Source organism: Oryctolagus cuniculus, chromosome 11 (assembly GCF_964237555.1).
Source record: "Oryctolagus cuniculus chromosome 11, mOryCun1.1, whole genome shotgun sequence".
Taxonomy (NCBI): Eukaryota; Metazoa; Chordata; class Mammalia; order Lagomorpha; family Leporidae; genus Oryctolagus; species Oryctolagus cuniculus.
In genome coordinates this window covers 21,774,931-21,799,516 of record NC_091442.1, presented here as the reverse complement: position 1 = coordinate 21,799,516, position 24,586 = coordinate 21,774,931, and the positions used below count along the sequence as shown (strand labels likewise).

At 58.6% G+C, this 24,586-nt stretch overlaps 1 protein-coding gene across 6 annotated transcripts; it reads left to right on the top strand.

The window, feature by feature from the left end:
* Window positions 1-5,911: 5,911 nt before the first annotated feature.
* TGIF2 (TGFB induced factor homeobox 2) lies at window positions 5,912-23,383 on the top strand. Of its 6 annotated transcripts, none has more exons than XM_051846125.2 (3): window positions 5,912-6,074; window positions 9,470-9,686; window positions 20,989-23,383. In XM_051846125.2, the coding sequence occupies exons 2-3, from the start codon at window positions 9,495-9,497 to the stop codon at window positions 21,508-21,510; spliced, it is 714 nt and encodes a 237-aa protein (XP_051702085.1). In that variant the 5' UTR covers window positions 5,912-6,074; window positions 9,470-9,494; the 3' UTR covers window positions 21,511-23,383. The 6 variants fall into 6 exon arrangements, with proteins under 6 accessions (XP_051702085.1, XP_051702082.1, XP_051702083.1 ...); XM_051846122.2 differs by having other exon boundaries at window positions 6,026-6,164; XM_051846123.2 differs by lacking the exon at window positions 5,912-6,074 and adding an exon at window positions 6,315-6,453.
* The last annotated feature ends 1,203 nt before the right edge of the window (window positions 23,384-24,586 follow it).

Below are 24,586 nucleotides of genomic sequence, written 5' to 3'. Positions count from 1 at the left end.
CATGGGAGACCACAATGGAGTTGCTGGCTCCTAGCTTAAGCATGCCCAGTTTTGGCCATTGTGGCCATTTGGAGAGTAAACCAGTGGATAGAACATTGATCCCTTTCTCTGCCTCTCAAATAAAGGAATCAATTAAAAAAAAAAAAAGTACCATCCATTTGTTAAAAAAAAAAGTTACCTACAATAGTCAAATGAAAGAACGCAGAAAAGAGGTTATCAGCAGTCAGAGGCAGGGAGAATGAAGAGGTCAGGGTTAATGGTTACAGAATTTTAGTCTGAGAAAGTGAAAGAGGGTGGTAGCAATGGTTGCAGGACAAAGTCAATGTGCTTAATGCCACTTAAAAATGGTTAAAACAGGAGCTGGCGCTGTGGTGCTGCAGGCAAACCCACTGCCCCTGGCACCGGTATCCTGCGTGCGCATCGGTTCAGGTTCTGGCTGCTTCACTTCTGATCCAGCTCCCTGCCTTTGCGCCTGGGAGGGCAGAGGATGGCGGCCCAGGTCTCTGGGTCTCCGGGTCTCCCACCCAGGTAGAAGACCTGCATGGAGCTCCTGGCTCTGGCTTCGGCCTAGCCCAACCCTGGCTGTTAAGGACATTTGGGAAGTGAACCAGCAGATGGAACATCTCTCTCTCTGCCTCTCCCTCTCCGACTTTCAAATATTAAAAAAATTTTAAGGGCCGGTGCCTTGGCTCACTTGGTTAATCCTCTGCCTGCGGCACTGGCATCCCATATGGGTGCCAGGTTCTAGTTCCGGTTGCTCCTCTTCCAGCCCAGCTCTCTGCTGTGGCCCGGGAAGGCAGTGGAGGATGGCCCAAGTGCTTGGGCCCCTGCACCCTCATGGGAGACCAGGAAGAAGCACCTGGCTCCTGGCTTCAGATCGGTGCAGCGCCGGCCATAGTGGCCATCTGGGGAGTGACCCAATGGAAGGAAGACCTTTCTCTCTGTCTGTCTGTCTCTCTCTCTCTGTCTATAACTCTGTCAAATAAAAAATTTTTAAAGGTTAAAATAGGACAGAAGCATTTGACACAGCCACTTGGGATTCCTGTATCCCATCTCAGAGTGCCTGGTTCAAGTCCTGGTTCCTCCACTCTATCCAGCTTCCTGCCAAGGTGCATTGCTTGAGTGTCTATCATTCTAGTGGGAGACTCGGATTCAGTTCTGGGCTCCTGACTTTGGTATGCCCAGTCTTGGCTGTTGAGGGCATCTGGGGAGTGAAAAAGTGCTCATTCTCTGTCATCTGCCTTTCAAATATTTTTTTTTAAGGCAGCAAGTCTTGGTGGGTGTTGTGGTGAAACAAGTAAAGCTGCCGCCTGCAGTGCCAGCCTCCCATATGCGAGCCAGTTTGAGTCCTGGCCACTCCACTTCTGCTCCAGCTCCCTGCTAGTGCTGCTGGAAAAGCAGAAGATGACCCCAGTGTTTAGGCTCCTGCACCCACGTGGGAGACCCGGAGGAAGCTCCTGGCTTCTGGCTATTGCAGCCATCTGGGGAATGAACTGGCAGATGGAAGATCTCTGTCTCTCCCACTCTCTCTGTAACTTTGACTCTCAAATAAATCTTTTTTAAAAAACAAACAAAAAAGCAGCAAGTAAAAAAAAAATCACAAAGATCTCAAAAGATTTGGAAATGGTTCAGTGACAAGTGACTAATAATTAAGAATTGTTAAAGCTCTTAATCTCATGAAAAATTGCTGAAGATGCAGGTTAAAGGAACTATTTCACACTCACCAAATGAATGAAGAGAAAGCAGAAGTGTGAACATTTGCCAGGCTGGGGACTGAGCGACAGAACGCTCGAGCCAGGGCACACACAGGAGCGCGCAGTGACATCCACACGCCTCGTCCCAGTAATCCCACCCGAGACCATCTCAGGAAATCTTTCCAACTGCAAAGACTGGTACGTAGCAAATGTTAACTGCAGGCCTGCTGAACATCGAGGGGAAAAAAGTATCCGTAAGAGGCAACAACAAGGAAGAAACACGTGTGGGGACCTGTGTGGCTCCCTGCGTTCCGGAGAACGTGGGAAAGACGCAGATGCTCACACCTAACTGCCATCACCGCTGATGCCAGGGCCCGGCACCGGGGGAACTTACTTGGGCCTTTGTTCACCTCTCCTTTGCCATAAGGCACACAACGTATTTGCTTTTTTTTTTTTTTTTTTTTTTTTTTTTTTTTTTTTTTTGACAGGCAGAGTGGACAGTGAGAGAGAGAGACAGAGAGAAAGGTCTTCCTTTGCCGCTGGTTCACCCTCCAATGGCCGCCGCTGCAGCCGGCGCACCGCGCTGATCCTGGCAGGAGCCAGGAGCCAGGTGCTTTTCCTGGTCTCCCATGGGGTGCAGGGCCCAAGCACCTGGGCCATCCTCCACTGCACTCCCTGGCCATAGCAGAGAGCTGGCCTGGAAGAGGGGCAACCGGGACAGAATCCGGCGCCCCAACCGGGACTAGAACCCGGTGTGCCGGCGCCGCAAGGTGGAGGATTAGCCTAGTGAGCCACGGCGCCGGCTACGTATTTGCTTTTGTAATGTTAACAGAACATTTAAGAGGCAGAGAGGGCACTCCGTCCACTGGCTCACTCCCTAAATGCCCACAAAGGCCAGCGGGGGGGCAAGGACCCTACCACTCGAGCCATCACCCGCTGCTTCCCAGGGCGCGCATGAGCAGGAAGCCCGAGTCTGGGCACACTCCCTGCGCCAGCTGGTAAGCCACGCTGAGAACACCTACACTCCATATGGGCATGCCTGGCTCAAGGCCCAGCTACTCTGCTTCCAATCCCACTTCCTGCTAACACAAACCCAGAGAGGTAGTAGGTGACGACTCAAGTTCCTGCCATCCACAAGGGAGACCTGGACTGAGTTCCAGGCTCTTGGCCTTGGCCTGGCCCAGCCTTGGCTATGGCACATTTGACCATTTGGCTATGGGGGATGATTAACAGATGGGAGCTCGCTCACTCGCTCTCTCTTTCCCTGAGAGTCTCTGTGAAATAAAAGAAGGAAGGAAGGAAGAGAAAAAGAAAAAAGTCACAATGAAGACACGACCACTATTAGGTAATACTCCAACATTCCTCACCAGCAAAGATCAAACAAAAAGTAGGACTCCCAGGAGCCGGCACTGTGGTGCCTGCGGTGCAGCTGGTTAAGCTACACCCTTGCAATGCCTTATTTCATATCAGAGGCCAGTTAGAATCCCAGCTGCTCCACTTCTGTTCCAGCTCCCTGCTAAGGCACCTGGCAAGGCAGCAGAAGATGGCCTACGTGCTTGGGCCCCTGCACCCACGTCGGCGATCCGGATGGAGCTTCTGGTTCCTGGTTTCCGCCTGGCCCAGCCACAGTTGCCCCAGGCATTTGGGGAGTGAACCAGTGGGCCGAAGAATTCTGTCACTCTGCCTTTGAAATAAATAATCTTCAAAACAAAAACAAAACCGGGGGAAACCCCCAGTGTGAGTTAAACTGTGGGTGAGCTGGCACATCTCTCAGAGCCCTCCAGCAGAGATGACAGAAGGCCAAGGGAGGGAGAGACTTGTAAGTTTATGATGTCCAACCCTTTTCTTCACATGACCGAGAAAGCTGGGTGCCGGACAAGTGGAAGACCACACACCCGTCAGAGGCAGGGCCAGGCCAGCAGGTGCACTGCTCTGCTACCGGCCGATAATGCTATTCACAGGCGCCTTCACGCCTACTGCCTCCTCTGCCTTTTACCTGAGCCTGAGGTTTCCACAAATGAGAGCCTGCATTTGCAGCCTTCGCCTAAATCACGGGGCCAGTCACTCCTGCTGCCCAGAGTGGTCTGCAAGGCCCAGGTGGGTTCCCCAGCCCCAGGCACTGGCAAATGAGTGAAAATCCAACAGCTGGGAGAAAGCTGAGCCAACAGCTGGGAGAAAGCCGAGCCACCTGCTGTTATCCCATCAGATGCCGGGAAGTTGCAGGCAGAGCAGAAATCCGCACCAGAAACCCCACGGGACAGCCACGAGGCGCCTGATCTCAGGGGCCAGTCTACATCCACCTGGCCCCCAGCACCACGGCGGGGACACCGACCCCCTTCCCAACTCCCCCCACTCAGCTCCGTGTTCTTCCTGGCCTCACAGGATGCACCCTCTCTCCATTCGGGGACACAGATGCGGCTCACCTGGGCCGACTCAGCGAACACTGGCTCTCACGCCGCTTCCAGAAAGGGCAAGGCCGGCGTGGTGAGCCACGCTCATCTGAACCAGAAACTGACAGGACGACGCGGCGCCCCAGGCGCAGAGCCTCTGAGGTGGGGTTTTTCAGCAGAGAGGCAGAGTTGGCCAGCCCGGTCCGGTATCTGAACCAGGAATCAGAGCTCAGGCTCCTACCAGGCAAGTCCGCCCTTCCCTCAGGGACACGTGGGGGAGAGGGTGTCCCATCACTGCAATATTCTGCTTTTGCTTTAATTCAGAAAGACGGCGTGTGTCAAACTGGATGCGAGAAAAATGACAATAAAATAGCTTACTTGTTAGATGCTCTCCGGTGGGCGTCCTCCCGGTGCCCAAAGACCCTTCCAACAGGCCGCTGGGCGCAATCAGTGAACACACCTGGGATTCACGCAACCACAGCCCCCACCTCGGGCGGCAGGTGCTGGGCCAGCAGCCCCGGACAGGGGCACTTCCTTGCTTGTGCTTCTCCAGAATGGACAAGCGCTGCCCAGCACGGTCTTCGAGCGGAGTGACTGGCTTAGAGCGCGCACCGCCCGCGTGTCACTAGGCGGAAGCGCCACGTGCTCATGCACCTGGGAGTCTCCACACAGCCAGCCCCGTCCCCTCCCGGAAGTCCGGAGGGGAGGAGGCTCCTGACAAAACCCAGCTCTCCTGGGCCCTTCCCTGGTCCGCACGGGCAGAATCTCTGGGGTCCCCAGAAAGGGACGTCTGCACCTCCCGCACTCCAGCAGGAGGCCGGGTGCTGAGTTCAAGCTGCACAGGTGGGGGTGGGGGAGGTCCCAGCCCCTGGGATCCCAGGCCGCCACCCGTGATCCCGCGGCCATGGCGCAGTCTCCCCTCAGATGCACCAGCCCTCCCTTCCTCTCTCAGGGCTGTGGGCCGAGCGCCACTCAGCCAGGAACCCGTGCCGGCCAGCGTGGGCCTCAGGGCCCACACCTGGGGAATGGGGGCACTGGGCGCCGCCCCTGCCGTTCTGGGGCTGGCGCTGGCCTTGCGCACTCATTTGCAGGGCAGGCCAGGTGCCCCTAATTGTCACTTAACCAGCATTCTGATGGGCGTGTTTGGGGGGGAACTCGTGTTTTTTGTTGGTAGAGTGCATCCTGGCTAAATTGCAGAATCGACCAAAAGCTGCCTTCCAGGCCGATTTCCAAGCGCCGCCACAGGCCCTGCTGAGCTGCGGGGGCCGGCAGGTATCTCACCGAGTGCGGGTGCAGGGCCGGCGGGGGCTCGGGCGGAGGGACGCTGGCTGACCTCGTGACACCGGCCGGCCCAGCCGGTCTCGGCGGCTAAAGGGTGAGCCGGCGACTCACACACGACGGCCCGAGCCGGCTCCCGGGGGTCACCTGAGGCGGCCCCTGCCTGCCGCGCTGGGGGGGTGTCGTCCCAGGCGGTCTCCCTCACACCCCGTCGTGTCCCCACAGAGCAGAACGGGCGTCGCCCGCGGGCCCGGCCCTTCCCGGTGGGCCTCAGTTTCCCCTCGCAGCAGCGGGGACGGCCGCGGAGAGCCGGTGACGGGAGGCCCCCCACCCCGGCCCGGCGAGGGGCACACAGTAGGCGCTCCGGAAACGCTCTCCGGGAGGAGGAACGGGCCACTTCCTGCCCCCGGGCGGACGGCGGCGAGCCCAGGTCCCACCGCTCCCCCTCGGAGGCCATGCGGCATTCCTGAGGTGGGGGTGGGCGCAGGAAGAAGGTGCCCGGCGGCCCCGCCCCCTCCGGGCGCGGGGGGCGGGGCGAAGCCCCTCGGCGCCGTCGGCCCGCCCCGCGGGGGGTGGGCGTCGCTCGCCGCGCTCCGCACAAAGTTTGTTTTCTGCCCGCGGGCGGGCGGGTGGGGGAGGAGAGGGGATCTGACGTCAGGCCGCGAGGTGCTTTCCAGCCGCGAGCTGTCAGGCCGGGTGTCAGGCCCGGCAGGTACGCGGCGCGCTCCCCCGGCGCCCCCGCCCCCCGTGGGACGCCCCGCGCCGCGCGCCAGGCCGCGAGGACCGCAAGCCGCTAGCGAGAGTCAGTGCGGGGCGCGGGGGCGGGGCGGGGGGCTCGCGGGCAACTTGGAAAGTTTCCTCGGCTCCGCCGGGCGGGGGAGGGGGCGGCGTCCGGCGCGTGCGGCCGAGGGTGCGGGAGCGCGGCGCGCGGGGGGTGGGGTGCGGGGTGAGTCCCGGCCGCGGGGTGCCGGCCGGGAGGCTTCTGCGACCCCCAGGAGGACGCTCGCTCGGGGCCCTTGTCGTGGAGGGGGGGGTTGCCCGGCTCGCCGGGATCCCACCCTGGGAGGAGGCCGCCCATGCCCCGGACCGGAGTGAGCGCGCGGGGGGCGGGTTTGTTTGGTTTCAAAAGTGCACGTTGCTAACCGCCGGCTGGGCCCCCCCCTCCCGGTGGCCGCGCCGGGGAGGGGGCCGCCGAGAGTGACAGCTGGGGGTGGGGGCAGCGGGAAGGGCCCCGAGCGGGGAGGGCTGGGGAGCCCGCGCGAGTTCCCCTTTCCTTTGGAACAAAGGAAAGTCTGTCTCCGAGGCATCTGTCACTCCCGGGCGGGCCGGGGAAGCGGGGCGCGTGGGGCCGGCGACCCGGAGAAAGTTTGTGCGCGCCGGGAGCCGCGGGCAGGCCGAGGGTGAGCCGAGCTCCCGCGGGGGAAGCGCGCAGCCCCCAGGGCAGGGGGCGGCCAACATGGAGTCTGGGCGCTGGGGGGGGGGGGGGCGGCGCGGAGGTGGGAGCCCAGCCCCCTCCCCTCCCCTCTCCTCCCCTCCCCCTCCGGGCCGAGTTCGCAGCACAAAGCCGAGCGCGCACGCTCCGCCGGCCCCGCGCCCCGAAGAGTCGGCAGCGCAGAGCGGCCGGGGAGGGGGTGGGAACCAAACTTTTTCCTGCCCCGGGACAGACATGTGAGTCTTCTTCCGGAGCGCTCGCCCCACGGGGATCGAGGGCCTGCGGGGGGAGCCGCGGCACCGAGTTGGACCGGGGCGAGGGGCTGGGGGTGCGGGCGCCCCCAGCGCCTCCGCGTCCTCGCCGCGAGCCATGTGCTCCGGCTCGGGCCGGGCGGCGGGGGAGGCTGCGCGCTTTGTGTGAACGGCTGGGAATGCGGGCGGGAGTGTCGGGGCCGAGCTGGGGGAGTTGTCACAAAGTTCCTGCGGGAGTGGCTGCAGGTGGCGTCGTGGGGGCGTGCAGGGGGCGTCGTGTCCGGGGGTGTTGCTGCCGATCGGCGAGTCTGGGAACCTGTGGCGTGGGTGCGTGGAGCGGCCGGAGTTGGGGGGTGCGGGTGTGGGGGGGTTCACAGCTGGCGCAAGCTGGGGGGAGTGCGAGCTGCGTGTAATGGGACGTGTCCATGGAACTTGGAGGGCTGCAGCGCTGGGTGGGAGCCGGGTGTCACAGCGCTGCTCTCTGGCGTGTTGGGGAGTGTGTGTTTGGGAGTGGGGTGTGGGATGCCCAGGGGAAAAGGCTGGTGTAGATTGAGGGGGTCATCTCCAGGGCCCACCCCTGGAACCGTGCGGCCGGGGAGTTGGCTGGCAGCCAGAGTGGAATTTATCCAGATAACCTTGAGTAAGCTTCCGGGGGAGTGCCAGGGCCGCATCCCTGAGCCCAGATCCCAGCTGCCCTGGCCACCAGCAAAGATCTGACCTCTGAAAGCAGCCTGCTGGTGCCGTCCTCGGTCCCCACCTCCAGGTGGCCTGGCCGGGAGCATGGACCCTTCCCTCGAAAGCCTGGCCGAGCTGGCCGGAAGATCTGGGCTCAGGCCCAAGTCCAGGAAACAAAACCTGGGAATGCCAGGGTCTGCTGGCTCAGCCTGCTGGGGAGCTGTTAAAGGGCTGAGAAGGGAGGGGCCCTGAGATTCTGGCATCCCCTTGGCCAGAACTTTTGCCTTTAGAATGTAAATCTCTGTTGCATGTGTGAACAAGGACTTAGTCTGGGCTGCCAGCAGCTGACTTAGGTTATCAGGGATCATCAGGCAGTGGTTTGACAGGTGAGGGAGGGGTCTTCGGGCACAGAGGAGAGGACAGTGGCCCAGGGTGGCACAGCCAAGTGGGCAGAGCAGGCAGAGGAGAACGTCTAAGTGACCAGCAGGTTTAGCACTGCCGTCTCTGCTGGGTGCGGAGTGGGGACTGAAGAGTTGGCCAGCTTGCTGCCTGCACGCCGCGGCCTGCAGTGTGCGACTCCCGGGGAGGCGTGGTTGGGGAGTCCTACCTATCTTGGAGGTGGGGTCACCCCCACCACGGCAGATTTATTGAGCTATGACAGACAATTTACTCAGTTAAAGTACACACTTCAGTGATTCTTAGCAGGTTCATAACTGCAATTTTAGGGCAATTTTATCACCTCGCAAAGAACCTCTGGGGCTGGGCCTTTGCTGCCGTGGTGGAGCCACCACTTGGGATGCCTGCCTGGGTTTGGTTTCTGATCACAGCTTCCTACTAAGACGTGCTCTGGGCCGGTGCCGCGGCTTACTAGGCTAATCCTCCACCTTGCGGTGCTGGCACACTGGGTTCTAGTCCCGGTCAGGGCGCCGGATTCTGTCCTGGTTGCCCCTCTTCCAGGCCAGCTCTCTGCTGTGGCCAGGGAGTGCAGTGGAGGATGGCCCAAGTGCTTGGGCCCTGCACCCCATGGGAGACCAGGAGAAGTACCTGGCTTCTGATCAGCGCGGTACGCGGGCCGCAGCACTCCAGCCATGGCGGCCATTGGAGGGTGAACCAACGGCAAATAAAAAGACGTGCTCTGGGAGGCAGCAGATGATGGCCAAGTATTGTGTCCTTGACACCTGCACTGGCCACGCACGGGGGACCAGCCAGGATTATTGCTGGGTTTTGGGATGTGAACCAGCGGATGGAGGATCTTTCTCTGCTTTTCAAATGAAGTGGAAGTAAATTAATTATATTTAAAAAGGAAACTCTGCTTACTTGAGCCATCACCCTCCTGTGCTCCAGCCCCACCTAACTCATGAACCTGCTGTTTGTAGAGCTGCCTTTTGAATGACATCAGACAACATGTGGCCTTTGGGGGCCGGCCGCTTCCGCTCGCTGTAAGGCGCTGTGGGAGCAGGTAGCAGGGCTCTGCACCTTCTTGGGGCCAAATAATATTCTGGTGCATCTTTGGCCCTTAGTCTGCTGGTGGGCACTTGGAGCGCCTCTCCCTTTGGGCTGCACACGTGTGCGCAAGGTCTGGAGTGGATACAGGCTCTCCTTTCTTGGTGGGGGGAGGGACCTCGTGGTGAGAAGGCCCATGGCGCGGTCATTCCACTTCACCTCCAGCCAGACAGGTGGCCTGGGAGGGTAGCAACAGGCCTGGAGGCAGTTCTGGTAACTGACCCTTCCCTGTGGCACTTGTTGCAGACCCCCAGCCTAGCCCTCAGGCGCCATGTCGGACAGCGACCTGGGCGAAGACGAGGGCCTCCTGTCCCTGGCCGGCAAGAGGAAGCGCCGGGGGAACCTGCCCAAGGAGTCGGTGAAGATCCTGCGGGACTGGCTCTACCTGCACCGCTACAACGCCTACCCCTCCGAGCAGGAGAAGCTGAGCCTCTCGGGACAGACCAACCTCTCCGTGCTGCAGGTGAGCAGGGCTGGCCACCTGCCGCGGTTCTAACCAAATGCCGGGCCTCTAGCCCCAAACGCCGAGCCAGGCTCCTCCCCAATGGGCCTGGGGCTCTTCCTGGCTCAGGTGGAACACCCAAGGTCCTTGGGGAGTTCTGACCGGAATGCCTAGAGGCCAGGGAGGGGCTGAGAGGGCTTGAGTTTCTGGGGTTTTGGCTGTGCTGGTTTGCAGTTACGTTTATGGGAAGGGCAGACAGGGGGTCTGGGTTCCAATCCCACTGTTGCTGGGTCTCGATTCCTTACCTGTAAAACGAGGGTTTCCCTCTTCCCTGTTGGGAGGAGGACTTCATGACCGGATGTCGCGGGGGTACTTGGAGATGGCGCCTCCCCTTCTGTCCGGAGCTCCAGAGCCGCCCTGATGTTGCCTGCGGTGACTGCCCTGTGTTGGTGGAGCTGAGGCAGGATGCCCCCACCACCCCTTGCCTTGTGCGCAGTGTGTGTCTCTCCTCCCGGGGAGACACGTAGTAGGCCCTCAGCATAGCGCACTTCTGACCCTGGCCACCCGCTACGCCCTCTGTGGGCTGCCGAGCCTCTCCCCACCTCTGTCCTTTCATGGCCGGCTCCTTGTCCATTGTGTCGCAGGCCCTCCCTCCTTCCTTTCCCCACTCTGCAGCCCCCGCTGTCCCCCCGGCTCCCCAGCTCCTCCGTCTTCAGTGGAGAGAGTTTTCAGCCAGGGAGCACTGGTCACCTGACTGCTTGCTGGCGGCAGCAGCTGGTCTGCGGAGGGGCTGGAGTACAGATCCTGACTCGATGCCGCCTCGTGCACAGAGCAGGCCCTGGCCGTGGCTTGTCTTCTCTCTGAACCCCGCTGTTTGCTCATCTGAAGAAGGGACCGGGACTGTTGTGATGGGGATGTGGACAGAGAGGGCCGGCTGAGAGGTCCTCCAGGCTGTCAGGTGCTTGGCTCCGGTAGGGCCGCCCCTCTGGTTCTCTCCTCCCTACCTAGCTCCTATGCTGTCACTAACCCGCTGCCTCCCAGCACCCCGCGGTGCCCAGCTCCATGCCTCCAGCGTGGGAAGGGCAGATAGGGGTCTGGGTTCCAAGGGGTAGCTGGCCAGACTAGGCCACTGATGTTTGCAAAAATGGCTGCTGCTGGGACAAAGGGCACTGAGACCAGGCAGGGCACAGGTGCCCTCGAACATAAAGCGTGTAGAACTGCATGGGCCTAGGGCCTGACGGCCAGGTTTCCCTGGACAGCCCCGGGACTGGGCGCCCTGCCTCCAGCCGCCCTCCTTCGGTCCATCCTTTTCTCCCCAGAGTACAGATCTCATTAGCACACTCTCCACTGTCCTTAGGGTGGAGTCCACCCTCCTTAGCGGCTTCTCGGCCTCATCTGTCCCCCCGCTGGTCAGTGCTGTTGGCGGTTGATGTTGCTGGGAGCACTAGTCCTCAGAAGAGAAATGCACCCCTCTTTTTGTAAGACTCACTTATCTAGTGGAAAGGCAGAGTGACAGAAGGAGAGATCTTCGATCCTCCAGTTCACTCCCCAGATGCTCACAACGGCCAGGGCTGGGCCAGGCCAAAGCCAAGCACGGGGAAAGCAGAGCTCAAGAACTTGGGCCATCATCTGTCGCTACCCAGGAGCCTTAGCAGGGAGCTGGATGGAAGTGGAGAGCTGGGACTCAGTCCAGCACTTAAGTGTGTACAGACATAACAACAGGCTTACAATTTCTTTTTCCTTTTGCTTTTTATAAGATTGATTTTTTTGAAAAGTGGAGCTGGGCGGGGGGGGGGTCCATCCATTGGTTCCCTTCCCAGATGGCCGCAACAGCCAGGTTGAAGCCAGGAGCCAGGAATTCCATCCTGGTCTCCCAGTTGGGAGGCAGGGGCCCAGGCAGGTGGCCTGTCTCTTGCACCTTCCCAGGCACAGTGGCGGGGAGCTGCATTAGAAACGGATCTACTGGGACTAGCTCTGGTGCTGATGTGGGATGCCAGCGTTGCAAGCAGTGTCTGAAGCCAGCCGCTGCCTTTGCTCTTACACCCGAATGTCAAACCAAATCGTTTCCCAAAGTGTGTAACTGTGGGAACGGTGAAGTCCTGCTTGCCTGCATTTCATCGAAACCGGTGGGCCGTGTGCTGACTATTCTCCAAAGCCTGTCATGTACCCACCAGTGATCAGAACGCAGACCCCCAGGGCGGCGCAAGCACAGATCTCTCAGAACCCCCAGATCCACAGGCAGCCCTGGTGGCCTCCAGTCAAGGAGGCACCAGCTGGTGTTTGCAACAGGCTGCCTTAACTGGTGACTCCTGCAAGCTGACCCTCCGCTTCTCAGCGCTTCCTCGGGCTTGCCCCCCTCAGCTCCCGTGGCCAGTCACCAGTTCTGTGCACACACCCTGCAAGGCCACTAGAATGTGGCTTCTTGCCCGTACCAATCCAGGCCACCACTGGTCACTCCCCTCCCTAAAGCCCTCCAGTGGCACCTGCCAGCCTACTGACGGCATCATGTGCCCTGGTTCCTGGGTCTCTGGTTCTGGGTCACTGGCCCGCAGGCTCCTGCTGCACACACTGGGCAGCGCCCAGACCCTTTCCCTCCCTGGGCCCCTGGACCAGCTCGGTGCTCCTACAGCAGCTGGGCTGGGGCGGGCTCGGTGGCACAAGGCTGTGGTTTCCTTTTAGCTGTCACTCAAGTCTGGAAGGGGGGGGGCAGAGACCTGGATTGCTCATTGCTGTGGCTACAGTGTTCAGCCCGGGCTGGACACTCAGGACCCGGGAGGTGGGGGTCAGGAAATCATCCAGGGCTGTCGCGGTTGCGAGGCAGGGCTGCAGAAGTGAGGGGGTGTGGAGGCTCCTCCGCTAGGAAACCGAACCCCTGGAGGCATCCTGGTTTTTATTCTCGGATATCCACACAAGTGAGTGAATACGGCAGAGCGGGCCCGCCTCCTTACCTCTCCCCGGGGCGTCTCTTTTGATTGTCTCCTGTAACCCGCCCGGTAGCGGTCTCATTAGCAAGTCAATGAGTCACTTAAGTCACCCGGTGTGCTGGGGCTCGCCCCGGGCCGGGCAGTCTGCAGGGCAGGACCAAAAAAGTCTTTTGTGAAGGATTTTCACAGGTCCCCGTGACGCCCTCGGTGCCTGGGCGGTGGGGGTTGCAGGAGATCCTGCTCTCCTGGTTCCCTTGGGGCTGCCTGGGGGGGGGGGCGCGGGGCCCTCCTAACCTCTGACATTGGCTGCAGGCCGGAAACGCGGCCTCCTCACGGCTGCAGGTGGCCCCTCAGGTGCAGCTTCCACGAGGCCTATTGTGGGCCCTGCCCAGCCGCCCAGCCCTCCTGGTGCGAGGCTGGGGTGGCCAGGCCCCCAGGCAGCCTGTGGTTCCCCACCACCACCACGAGGCCTTACATCTCCACGTGTTTTTGAGATTTTTTTTTTAAATATTTATTTATTTGAAAGGGTTACAGAGGTAGAGCCAGAGAGAGAGAGGTCTTCCATCTGCTGGTTCACTCCCCAAGTAACTGCAATGGCCAGAGCTGAGCTGATCAGGAGCCAGGAGCTTCTTCCGGGTCTCCCACATGGGTGCAGGGGCCCAAGCACTTGGGCCACCTTCCACTGCTTTCCCAGGCCACAGCAGAGAGCTGGATTGGAAGAGGGGCAGCCGGGATGCAGCGCCCGTATGGGATGGGGGCACTGCAAGTGGTGACTTTACCCGCCATTTACAGCCCCGGCCCTGAACGGTTTTTTAAAATCTCTCCTAAGGTGATTCTGATGCTTTGGCACCAGGAAAGGCAGTGGCCTGCGAGTGAGGGCCGAGCTGTTTGGGAATGGCCTGTGCTAGCTGTCCCCTGAGTCGTGGGAACGAAAGCCCAGCGTCTGCCTTCCTCAGACGCCCGCCCCCGTGCTTGCTGCTGGCATCCCCCCCCAGCCACAGGATTCCGCCCCCGTCCTTGCCCGACCACTGATAAACAGCACACTGACGGCAGCAGCTTGTCCCACACAGCCAGGCCGCCACCTCCCTAAGGAAGGACCTTGAGCGGCAGCGCTGGCCCCGCTCCTGCCCCCTTGCCCGGTCCCTCAGCCGCACAGCTCTGTGGGCTGGAGAAGGCAGGGCGGGGAGTGCCGAGGGAGGCGCCCACGCAGCTGGCAGTAGGCGCCCGCCTCCCTCTCTGGGACCGTTCTCCTGGCCACACTGGACCCAGGTCACTGCCCCCCACTCCCCTGCTGTGTCCCTTGCATCCCGCTCGAGGTGGAGAGGGGCTGGTGAGGGGCGCGCACTGGTGACCTTGGGCAAATCCCAAGTGTCTTCCTTCTTGAGTGGAGGCCATGAGCAGTGACTGTTGGGAATGCTTGTTGGTGTCCCCATGCGTGCTGTCAAGGTTATGATGTGGAGCCAGCGCTTCTGTCCCTCTGGTAGGAGGCAAAGCAGGAGCACCCTATAGCCCAGAGACCTGGGTTTGTTTTGTTTTAAAGAGTTGGGTGCTTTTTTGAGAGGCAGAGTGACAGAGAGCTCTCCTCTGCAGGCTCGCTCCTCACAGGACCACAATAGCCAGGTCTGGGCCAGGCTGAAACCAGGAGCCAGGATCTCCCGTCTGGGTCTCGCGTGGGTGCAGGGGCCATCTTCTGCTTCTTTCTCAGGTGCATTAGCAGGGAACTGGATCAGAAATGGAGCAGCTGGGACTTGAACCCGCACTTGAGTGTGGGATGCAGGTTTTGCGAGCGGCAGCTTCAGCACCACAGCACTGACTGTCGAGAGCCGGGCTTGACTCCCAGCTCTGCACTCAGAGGCTGTGTGACTTTGGCTTGGCCACCTTTGATCTCTGTAATGCTTTGGGGACACCGGTCCTGCCCCTCAGGCAGCGCCCGCCCGTGAGGTGGCTGGTGTGACCCTGCGCTGGTATCGCTGGTATCGGGGATGCTGATGAGTTTGTCCCCGCCTCCTCACCCGGCTGTTCAGCCCTGCCTCCTGTCAGGGCCCCCTGCTGGGGCTGCTGATGTTCCCTGGGAGGTGATGGAGGGGGACTTGAGCACCCCCCGCCAGGGGCAGGGGCTTTCCAGGCTCCAACAGAGAAAGTGGGGAGGCCTCTGGCTCCCGGGGGCACCTGTGGGGTGGCTGCAGCTGCAGCCCGCTGGGCACCGGCTCCACCAGAGGGCGTCCCTTCCCGGCGTAGAGACAGGGAGATGGAGTCCGTGGGAAGGTGGTGCCCCAGGGCTTGCACAGATGCGGACCAAGAAGGAAGCCTGCATCCGGCAGGGACAGAAGCCCCGGGGCTCTGATGCACTCAGCAGGTGCCGCAGGAATGCTAGGCATCGCCACGGCCCACACGGTGCCCACAGCGGGCGGGCGGGCCGGGGTGGCTCCTGTCTGTCCCCCACAGCAGCTGGGATTCAGTACAGGCTCCGCAAGTATCCGCTGGGGAACTGAGAGACCTGGAGTGCGATGCTTCCCTCAAGCCGCTGTTGACCGCGTATCTGTGCCATGGGGTTCTGGCCTCCAGGGTTAGCCCTGCCCCTGCCCTGCCTTTCTGCCATGTATTTAAAAGGCAGTTAGACAAGGGAAGACAGAGGTCCCCCGTCCGCTGGTCACTGCCATATGGCTGCAACGGCCAAGGCGGGACCAGGCCGTAGCCCTGCGCCTCTGAGTTCATTATCTGCCGTCCCCCTCCCGTCCTGCCTCAGGACCTTGGCATTTGCTGCTGCTCTTTGTAGAACACTCGTTTCCTCAGCTTTCTGTGAGGCTGGCTGTTTTTTCTTTTGTTTTAAAAGATAAGTTTATTTGAAAGTCAGCAAGACGGAGAGAGCTTCCATCTGCTGGTTCATGCTCCAAATGGCCGCAAGGGCCAGAGCTGGGCCATGCCACAGCCAGGAGCCCAAGAGCTTCGGGGTCTCCCACGTGGGTGCAGGGGCCCAAGGACTTGGGCCGCCATCTGCTGCTTCCCCGGGCCGTCAGCACAGAGCTGGATCGGAGAAGGATTCAACCCATGCTTCTATGGGATGCTGGCGCTGCAGAGTGCTGGCCCTGGCTGGCTATTTTTTTGACCTTTAGTTCCCAGCCATTCAGACCCCTTCTCTACAGAAGTCTCGTCTTTGATGCTGTCCGCTCTCTCTCCCCTGTCCAGGTCAATGCTTAGTTGTGTGGTCAGGGCCTAGCTCCTGACTGGGAAGATAGTGGGCTCTGGGGAGAGCGCTCCCCCGCGGCCACAGCTGGCATTGCACCAAGTAGGGCTCAGGTCCTGTGAGCGAGAAGCCTCAGAAGCTGCGAGGCCCTCGCTCGCCCATCGCAGGGAGGACAGTGAGGCCCCGCTCCTGGGTTCTGCTGGCTGACTTCGCCAGGCTGAGCCTTGAGTGCTCACCAGGGAAGTGGGAGTGGGGCACACTCAGAGGGCTGATGCAGCCGCACAGTGCCCAGCAAGTGGCAGCAGTTGGCAAAGTATCCTTAGCAGCGGCTCCTGGAACGATGGCTGGATGTGCACATGTCCACCTTGCCACACCCGTGCCCTGCCCTACAAGTGGGCAGTTTATTTTCTTTTTTAGATGTTTATCTATTATTTGCAAGGCAGAGTGACAGGAGGAGATCCTCTGTCTGCTGGTTCATTCCCCCAGATGGCTACAATAACCAGGGACCTAGAGTGTGACTTAGAGCCAGGAGCCAGGCGCTCCATCCAGGCCTCCCATGTGGGTGGCAGGGACTCAAGTACTTGAGCCGCCACCTACTACTTCCCGGGCATGTTAGTGGGGAGCTAGGTTGGAAGTGGAGTGGGCAGGATTTGAACCTGCATGCCACTGGGGGGACATGCACATCCCAAGCAACAACATAACATGCTGTACCCCAACACCTGCTCCTCCTGTTTCTTCTAGAAAGCTTTTACAGGGGCCAGTATTGTGGCACAGTGGATTAAGCTACTGCCTGTGATGTTGGGATCCCACATGAGGGCCAGTTTGAATCCTGGCTGCTCTGCTTCCAGTCCAGCTCCCTGCTGATCACCTAGCAAGGCGGCAGAAGACGGCCCAGTTCTTGGGTTCCTGACATGGGCCTGGGTGGAGCTGCAGGCTCCTGGCTTCAAGCCTGGCTGGCCCTGGCTGGCCCTGGCTGTTTGGGCCTTTATGGATGAACCAGCAGATCGAAGATCTTTCTCGCTGTCACTCTGCCTTTCAATTAAATAAATCTTTCTTTAAAAAAATTCTAAATTGACTTTATTCAAAACCCCAAATAAACAGACCAGACAACTCTGCAGCCTGAGGGCACTGCAGTCTGTAGTCCAGAAAGACCGAGACCGCCCCTCGCCAAGTGGCACGGTCACAAGGAAGCATTTTATGGGCATTGGAGATTCTCAGCACTGAGCCACAGCCCTGCTCCCAGCAAGCTTTCAGTGTTTCAGAGTAGCCGGAGAAACTGTAGACATCTAGGACACAGGAGGGCCTGGCTCTGCGCCCACACCTCTGTCTGGGTCTTTTTTTTTTTTTTTTTTTTTTAAGATTTTATTTATGAGAGGCAGAGTTACAGATAGAGAAGGAGAGACAAACGATCTTCCATCTGCTAGTTACTCCCCAAATGGCCACAATGGCCGGAGCTGCACTGATCCGAAGCCAGGAGCTTCTTCTGGGTCTCCCACGTGGGTGCAGGGGCCCAAGGACTTGGGCCATCCTCTGCTGCTTTCCCGGGCACCTCAACTGGTGTCCCATATGGGATCCTGGCACTGCAGGCAGTGGCTTTAACCACTCGCTACACCACGGCACCGGGATGTGTGTGTCTTAACTGGCAGGCCGTATGTCTCCTCCCCTGCGGAGTGGTGGGGAAGTGATTAGGCCTTTCCCCCATGGTGGCCCTCAGTGGAGGACAGGCAAGAGAAGGACTTCAGATGCCAGGGGCTTGTGTTTGCCCACTTAAATTCTGGCCAGGCATACTGCTTGTTGAGAGCAGCGAACAGGGGGAAAAGGGTCAGGTGCTCAGGCTTCCTGACGGTCAGTGATGCCACCCTCAGCTGTGCAGACACTGTCCCTGAACTCTTGTCGCCTGCCCTCATGGTGTCACTTACCTTTCTATGAAGAGATTACACCTGGCCCATGCCAGCCCCGGGCACTCAGCAGTGTGTTTGGACTCCATGTCCCCTGTTTGGTCCGGTCTCTGGCATCACCACCCTGCTCCTCAGGGTTGGCATGCCCCACGTGGAGAAGAGGGCATTCGAGAAGAAGGGAATGTGGTACACAGAAGGTATGAAAGTGCTGAAGAAGGGCTGGCGCTGTGGCATAGCGGGTAAAGCCGCCGCCTGCAGTTCTAGCATCCCTTATGGGTGGCATTTTGAGTCCTGGCTGTTCCACTTCTGATCCAGCTCTCTGCTGTGGCCTGGGAAAGCAGTAGAAGATGGCCCAAGTGCTTGGGCCCCTGTGCCTGCGTGGGAGACTCAGAAGAAGCTCCTGGCTCTTGGCTTCGGATTGGTGCAGTCCCAGCCGTTGCGGCCAGTTGGGGAGTGAACCAGTGGGTGGAAGACCTCTCTCTCTCTCTGCCTTTCCTTCTCTCTCTGTGACTTTCAAATAAATAAATAAATCTTAAAAAAAAAAAAAAAAAGTGCTGAAGAAGAGAGCAGGGCCCGACCCTGAGTCTGGCCCTGATCCTGTGTATCAGAAGACAAATGGCAGTTTCCTGGAGCAGGAATGGCACCCCTGGCATTTTGAAGACTGATACCCATTGGAGAGGCCAGACTGGAGAGCTGAGAAGCTAGCAACTACTGGGACACCCAGGGATGGGTGATGAGAGCGGGACTCGAGGCACTAGAGTCTTGCATTGGAGTGTCTGGGGTTGTGTCCTGGCTCTGGCTGCGCTTCCTGCTTTCTGCTAATGCACAAAAGGGGTGGGGGGTGGGGGTGGCGCAGCTAATGGCTCCAGGACTATGGCCCCTGCCACCCATGAAGAACTGGATGGAGTTCTTGGCTCTTGGTTTTAGCCTGGCCCTGCCCCAGCTGTTGTAGGTATTAAATCTTTTAAAAGTAAATACAAGGATAAAGTCAAGTGAAAATAGATCCCAGTAAAATATTAAGAGTGGGAATAAGAGAGTAAGGAGCTGTAAAGTTCTGCATACATTCCTATGGACATACTTCTAAGGGTACAGCTACTCCAAAGCCCATTAAGCTGGGTGGTAATAATGCCATCTTAAGTGTTAAAGGGATCATATAAATAAGACCAAGTGTCTTGTAATAACAATACGTAGAATTTAAAAGGAGAGTGTTCCAACATGGGAAGCAACCCACACAGTGCTCAGGATGACAGTCACTATAAATAGCACTCTGACCTCAGAATCAGCCCTTAAGGCATTCTTGTTTGACTGAAAAGCCCAGAACATTGCAGGCATGGAAAACTGGCAAAAAAAAAAAAAAAAAAAAAAAAAAAAAAAGTCATACATGAAGGATCTCTGAGTAAGACCCCAGTGGAAAGAAGTGACCCTCAAAGAAGGATGTTCTTTTCTCTGAAGGGAGGAGGGAACTTTCACTTTGCTTACGGCTTTGTCTAAATACTGCTGGAGATTGTGGATTCAAAAGGCTTCATAGCCTTGGCAGCTCATGTCAAGAGCTTAAGGTGATCACTGATGTCATACATAAGAGTGTTAGTTGTTAAATTAACAGGAGTCACTATGTATTTACTTCCCATGCAGGACCTCTGTCCTCAGCAGGTTGTATTATGAAAGTTAACTGTAAAATTTGTTCTCAGTTTTTATATTTTGTGTGTATGTGTGCAAATTGTTGAAATCTTTACTTAGTAGAGAGTTGTTTTTCTGTGTGTAAAGTTAATTGGAAACGAATCTTTAATAGAGAATGGGACTGGGCGTGGGAGGAGTAGGTAGGGTAGGAGGGTAGGTATGGTGGGAAGAATTCTGTATTCCTAAATATAGATTATGTACTTAGGAAATTTGTACTCATTAAATAAAAGTTTTCTTAAAAAGAAAAATGTAAATACAGGGGCTGGTGCCTGCAGTGCCAGCATCCCACATGGGCGCTGGTCTAGTCCTGGCTGCTCCTCTTTCAGTCCAGCTCTCTGCTGTGGCCTGGGAAAGCACTGGAAGATGGCCTAAGTCCTTGGGCCCCTGCACTCACGTGATAGACCCAGAAGAAGCTCCGACCAAAGTGAACCAGCTGATGGAAGACCTCTCTCTTGCTCTCTGCTTCTCTGTAAATCTGCCTTTCAAATAAATTTTTAAATTTAAATAAATTTTTAAAAAAGCAAATACATAGATAAAGAAATCCTAGGTATATTAGCGGGCAGGGTACTGGGTGTGTCCTGACACCACACCTGCCTTGCTTTGTGGTGTACCACTTAACAGTGAGGACTCTCGCCCCCGCACATGCAGCCTGGGAGCTTGGTCTAAACAGCCAGATGGGAACGGGGTCAAGGCTAGTGGCAGTGTTTAGGAAGCTGACTTAAGAATAGTGGCTGAACACATCTTTAGTTGGAGGCAGCTAATCTCAGTAGTGCTCAGAAACAATGCTCTTTCGGTTTAAAAAAATTACTTGTTTTATTTATGTGAAAGACATAGCGGCAGAGAGAGTTCTTCTAGCCACTGGTTCATTCTCTAGATGCCTGCAACACACAAGGCTGAGTCAGGCCAAAGCCAGGAGCCTGGATCTCCAAGTCAGCCTCCCACGTGGGTGGCAGGGACACAGGGACTTGAGCCATCAGCATCTGCCTCCCAGGATCACATCAGCAGGAAGCTGGATCGGAGTCTGAGCAGCTGGGCCTCAGACCAGGCACTCCCACGTGAGCTGTGGGTGGGTGTCCCACGTGGCAGCTTCACGCCTGCGCCACAGAGCTTGCCCCGTCCACCGAGAGCCCCTTGCTGCCTCCATGGCGGCTCTGTTTGGCCTTCAGTATGACTCCTTGGGAGTGCGGCACGGCAGCTCAGCCCCACACCCAGCCTGGCAGCAGGTCCCGCCTTCTGCAGTAGATGAACATCTCTCACCAACTGCCTCTGTTAATGTAGCCTGAACCACCCACCTGCTTGCCTGCTTCCAGACTTGTCCCCAGAGGTCACTTCTAGTCACCCCTCTAAGCTCCAGCCACAAAAGCCTTTCTCCTCCAAGTTGCTCCTGCCTCTTCCTCCCTCCTAAGCCGCCGCTCTCCCTGTGGCCTCACGGTAAGAACAGAATCGAGACTCCTTCCCGGAGTCCCCCTCCCTTTCCTGGGCCAAAGCACAGTTGCGGTTTTCTCTATGACTTCCTATTCAACTCCCACGTCCCAGGTCTGTTGCTGGCCGCTGTGTTCTGGAGCTGGAAACACATAGCCAGGGCTTCGCGCCTGATTTGGATGGAGTGAACTGACCGCCATCTCTCCCACTCATTCCAGATATGTAACTGGTTCATCAACGCCCGGCGGCGGCTTCTCCCAGACATGCTTCGGAAAGATGGCAAAGACCCCAACCAGTTCACCATCTCTCGCCGCGGAGGGAAGACCTCCGACGTGGCCCTCCCGCGGGGCAGCAGCCCCTCTGTGCTGGCTGTGTCCGTGCCAGCCCCTGCCAATGTGCTCTCCTTGTCCGTGTGCTCCGTGCCTCTCCATTCAGGCCAGGGGGAGAAGCCAGCAGCCCCCTTCCCGCAGGGGGAGCTGGAGCCCCCCAAGTCCCTAGTGGCCCCCGGCAGCACGCTCACCCTGCTGACCAGGGCTGAGGCCGGGAGCCCCACAGGGGGACTGTTCAACACGCCGCCGCCCACGCCCCCAGAGCAGGACAAGGAGGACTTCAGCGGCTTCCAGCTGCTGGTGGAGGTGGCGCTGCAGCGGGCTGCCGAGATGGAGCTCCAGAAGCAGCAGGGCCCGGCCCCCCCGTTGCTGCACACCCCCATCCCGCTAGTCTCTGAGAACCCCAAGTAGGCACCTGCAGCAGGGGGCTCGAGCTCGAGCCCCCTGGCCTGGGGTGCCGTCTGCTTCCCTTCCACACAGAGGGTTCTCTCTGGATCACTCCAAACATCGGGACCATCTCCTCTGCCCAGAGGGGTTCCGCAGGAGGGCGCCAGCAGGCGTCCCTGCCCTGGGCGGGGCCCTCTCCTCTGCGGACTCCTCCCCGTGGTGAGACCAAGAGGCCAGAGACAGGCATGGTGCTGCTGCTGCTGCTCCAGAGAACCCCTGGAACACACGTGTTCAACCTGGCTTCCTGGGCTGGGCTCCAGGAACCTGCCAGGTTGAGGCCTGGGCTGGGTCCAAGCCGCCCCTGAGCCGTGCTGCTTCTGTCAAACCAGGTGTGGACATGCCAAGTTCACAGGCGTGAGCAGAGGAGAGGCACCCAGCAGATGGAACAGAACCGACTCCAGTTGAATGTTCAGTTCTTCGCTACGCTGTTTATCCTTCCTTTTTGCTGTGGTTCGCGTCAGGGGAGTAGGTAGCCCGGGCGTAGGACTTAGAGTGCCTTGGTGATGGAGTCTTGTGAGCCCGGGGTGACCCAGCACCCTGCCTGGGGGCGCCCTACGAGGAGGGAGTCTTTGCATTTTCGGGACCATGTTGATCTCTGCAGCAGTGGGAAGTTCCAAATGGTTGACTTGGTTTGGGTTACCAAAAAGAAATCTTCAGGGTGCCTGTTCTGCTGCATCAGGCACAGCAGGGGGTGGAGCCACCCCAAGTTAGAGTCCACCAGAATCGCCCTAAACCTCCCTGGGCACAGAAGGGAGAAGCGTGTTTGAACCAGAGAGGCGTTTGGTGTTTTGTGTTTGTTTTGACTGTGTTTGGGGGTGGGGTGGGGAAAGTAAGCATAGACTAAGACAGTGAGTTTTTTTCTCTAACATTCCCCTTCTTTGTTCTTGAACACTCTGCCCTGCAGCCTGAGTTTTGAATTCCTTTAGGAACGTGGATTAGGGAGGCTGCGATGGAAATCCCCAGCGCCTGCTACTTGGAGAGAAGGGAGCCACCTAGTGGCCAGCTGCGGCCGGGCTCTTTCCTGGGTGGTGGGCCAGCGGGCAGCAGTGCTTGGGCTGCAGCCCGCCGCGGCCTGGGTCTGTTGCACCTTTCTTTAGTGTTGCAGGGCCCCCCACGCGAGCTCCCCTCTTCTGCGCTGTGCCACTGCTGACAGTCTGCAACAGCAGCAGACCCCGTCTTCCATCATGGACCCTAAGAAACACTAACTTAGGTTATTAGCCGAGATGTTTTTGTTCTGAAGAACGCTGTTCTCTGAAACTCCCGGGTCAGGCACAAGGGGGACTTCAGGAGGTTCCTGGGTGAGCTTGACTGGGACAAAGGCAGCAGCATGTGTTCTGTCCCCTTTTGGGGTGACCTCCCCCATGATGGCCTGGCCCATCCATTGCTTCCTGAGTAGAATCGCTGACTTAAGGAGCAGGAATTCTGCTCTCTGTTTGGCCTCTCTGACCTCTTCCTCCTGAGCCCTCTGTGTGTGTGCCCCAGGGGGGTCAGGGATTCTCATCACCCAGCCGTGTGCGCAAGCCCGGCTTTGGATGACCCTTGAGGACGCCTGCGGTGGGGGGTGCTGGGCCCCCCCACCCAGGGCTTCCCCTCCCACGGTGCACTGAGTGGTGGAAGGGCAAGGGGGTGGAGCCATGCTGCTGAATTCTGGTTGGCATCCCCCCTTGAAGATGGGGTGTCTGGGGTGGGGCAGCCCCTGCTTGGGTTTGGTTGCAAGATAAACCTGGAGGAGAAGCACAGTGGTCCCGTTGAATTATTTGAGCAAAGAACTACTGTAAATAATTTTTGTTTTTGTCTTTTGTCAAATAAAGTTGTTTTTGTTTTTGTAAAACAGAAACAGGGCTCTTAATTGACATGGGGTGGCTCTGGGACCGGCCCTGTTCTCAGCTCTTAGGCTGCCCCACCTGCCTGCGTCCCTGGTGACCCCACCGCCCGCTCTGAATCTCACTGACCACAGTGCCCAGCCCCAGGGGACATAGGCAGCCCAAGCCGCGCCAGGCTTTCCTGGAATCAGGAGTGACGCTTGGGGGCCGGGGAAGAGCGCAGCTGCACACCAGCAGAGTGGGCGCTGCAGTGTGAAGCCAGTACAGCCCCCTCTGCCTGCGCGAGGCAGGCGGTGTGTCCTCACCGGGTCAGAGTGACAGCAGAGCAACTGTAGCCCAAGCTCTGGCAGCCGGGGCCTCGTGCTGGGGTGGACAGCAGGGTTTGGCCACGTGCCTGCGGCCTGCAGGGTTCCATAGCTCTTCATTTCCCGCACCTCCGTGAGACCTGGCCCCAGGGAAGGACCTGGATTCACACGGGCCAGTGTAAGAAGGGAGCCAGCATCTGAACGCAGGCCTGTGTAGCTTCCAGGTCACGATGGGCTGTCTGCCCAGACCCTCCTGGAGCTGCTGATGGGCAGTTGACCCCCTGCCAACACGGCTGCCCAGCAGTGGGTGGTGGGGGCCGAGCCCCGCCCCATCTTCTCTGTGACCCCTCAGGGTTTGCAGAGGGCGCCTCCCCACATGAGTCCCTTGGGTTAAACAGCCCCAGCACCAGGTTCTAGTCTCCCTCCTGGCTTCCTGGCTGGCGAGTGCTGGAAGGGTGTGCTCTGTGGACTCCCCTCGGAAGGGGCGGCGCTTGGTGGCTCAGCCTCCCGAGGAGCGCTGCCTGCTCACAGATGTTTTTTGAAGAACTGAAACCAAAACTGTTTTCTGCATGAGTTAAGTTGGCAAGCGCTGGAATGAGCAAGCACTCTGGGTAACGGAAGTTGACAGATGATGTGGCCAGGGCCCCGCTGAAGCCAGAACACAGTCCACCTATCCTGTAGTAGCCTCAATGGCCTCGTTTAGGACACGCCTTTGATTTGCTTATTTGAGGAAACAAATGTTGGTTGGTAAGACATTGAGCAAAAAGTGTCTAGCACCCAGCCAGAGCTCACTAAGTGCTAGCGGAATGGTGTGTTGTAGGCCAAAAAAAAAAAAAAAAAAAACCCAGACCACAAAGCCACACCCCTATTTCACCAGACGCTCAGTGGTGCGGGTTCCCCCACCTCCCTCGG

Excerpts from the sequence above, each read along its gene's own strand:
- TGIF2 (XM_051846125.2), top strand. The coding sequence starts at position 9,495 with ATGTCGGACAGCGACCTGGGCGAAGACGAGGGCCTCCTGTCCCTGGCC. Across the intron at positions 9,687-20,988 it reads CCAACCTCTCCGTGCTGCAG|ATATGTAACTGGTTCATCAA; the intron begins GTGAGCAGGGCT and ends CACTCATTCCAG.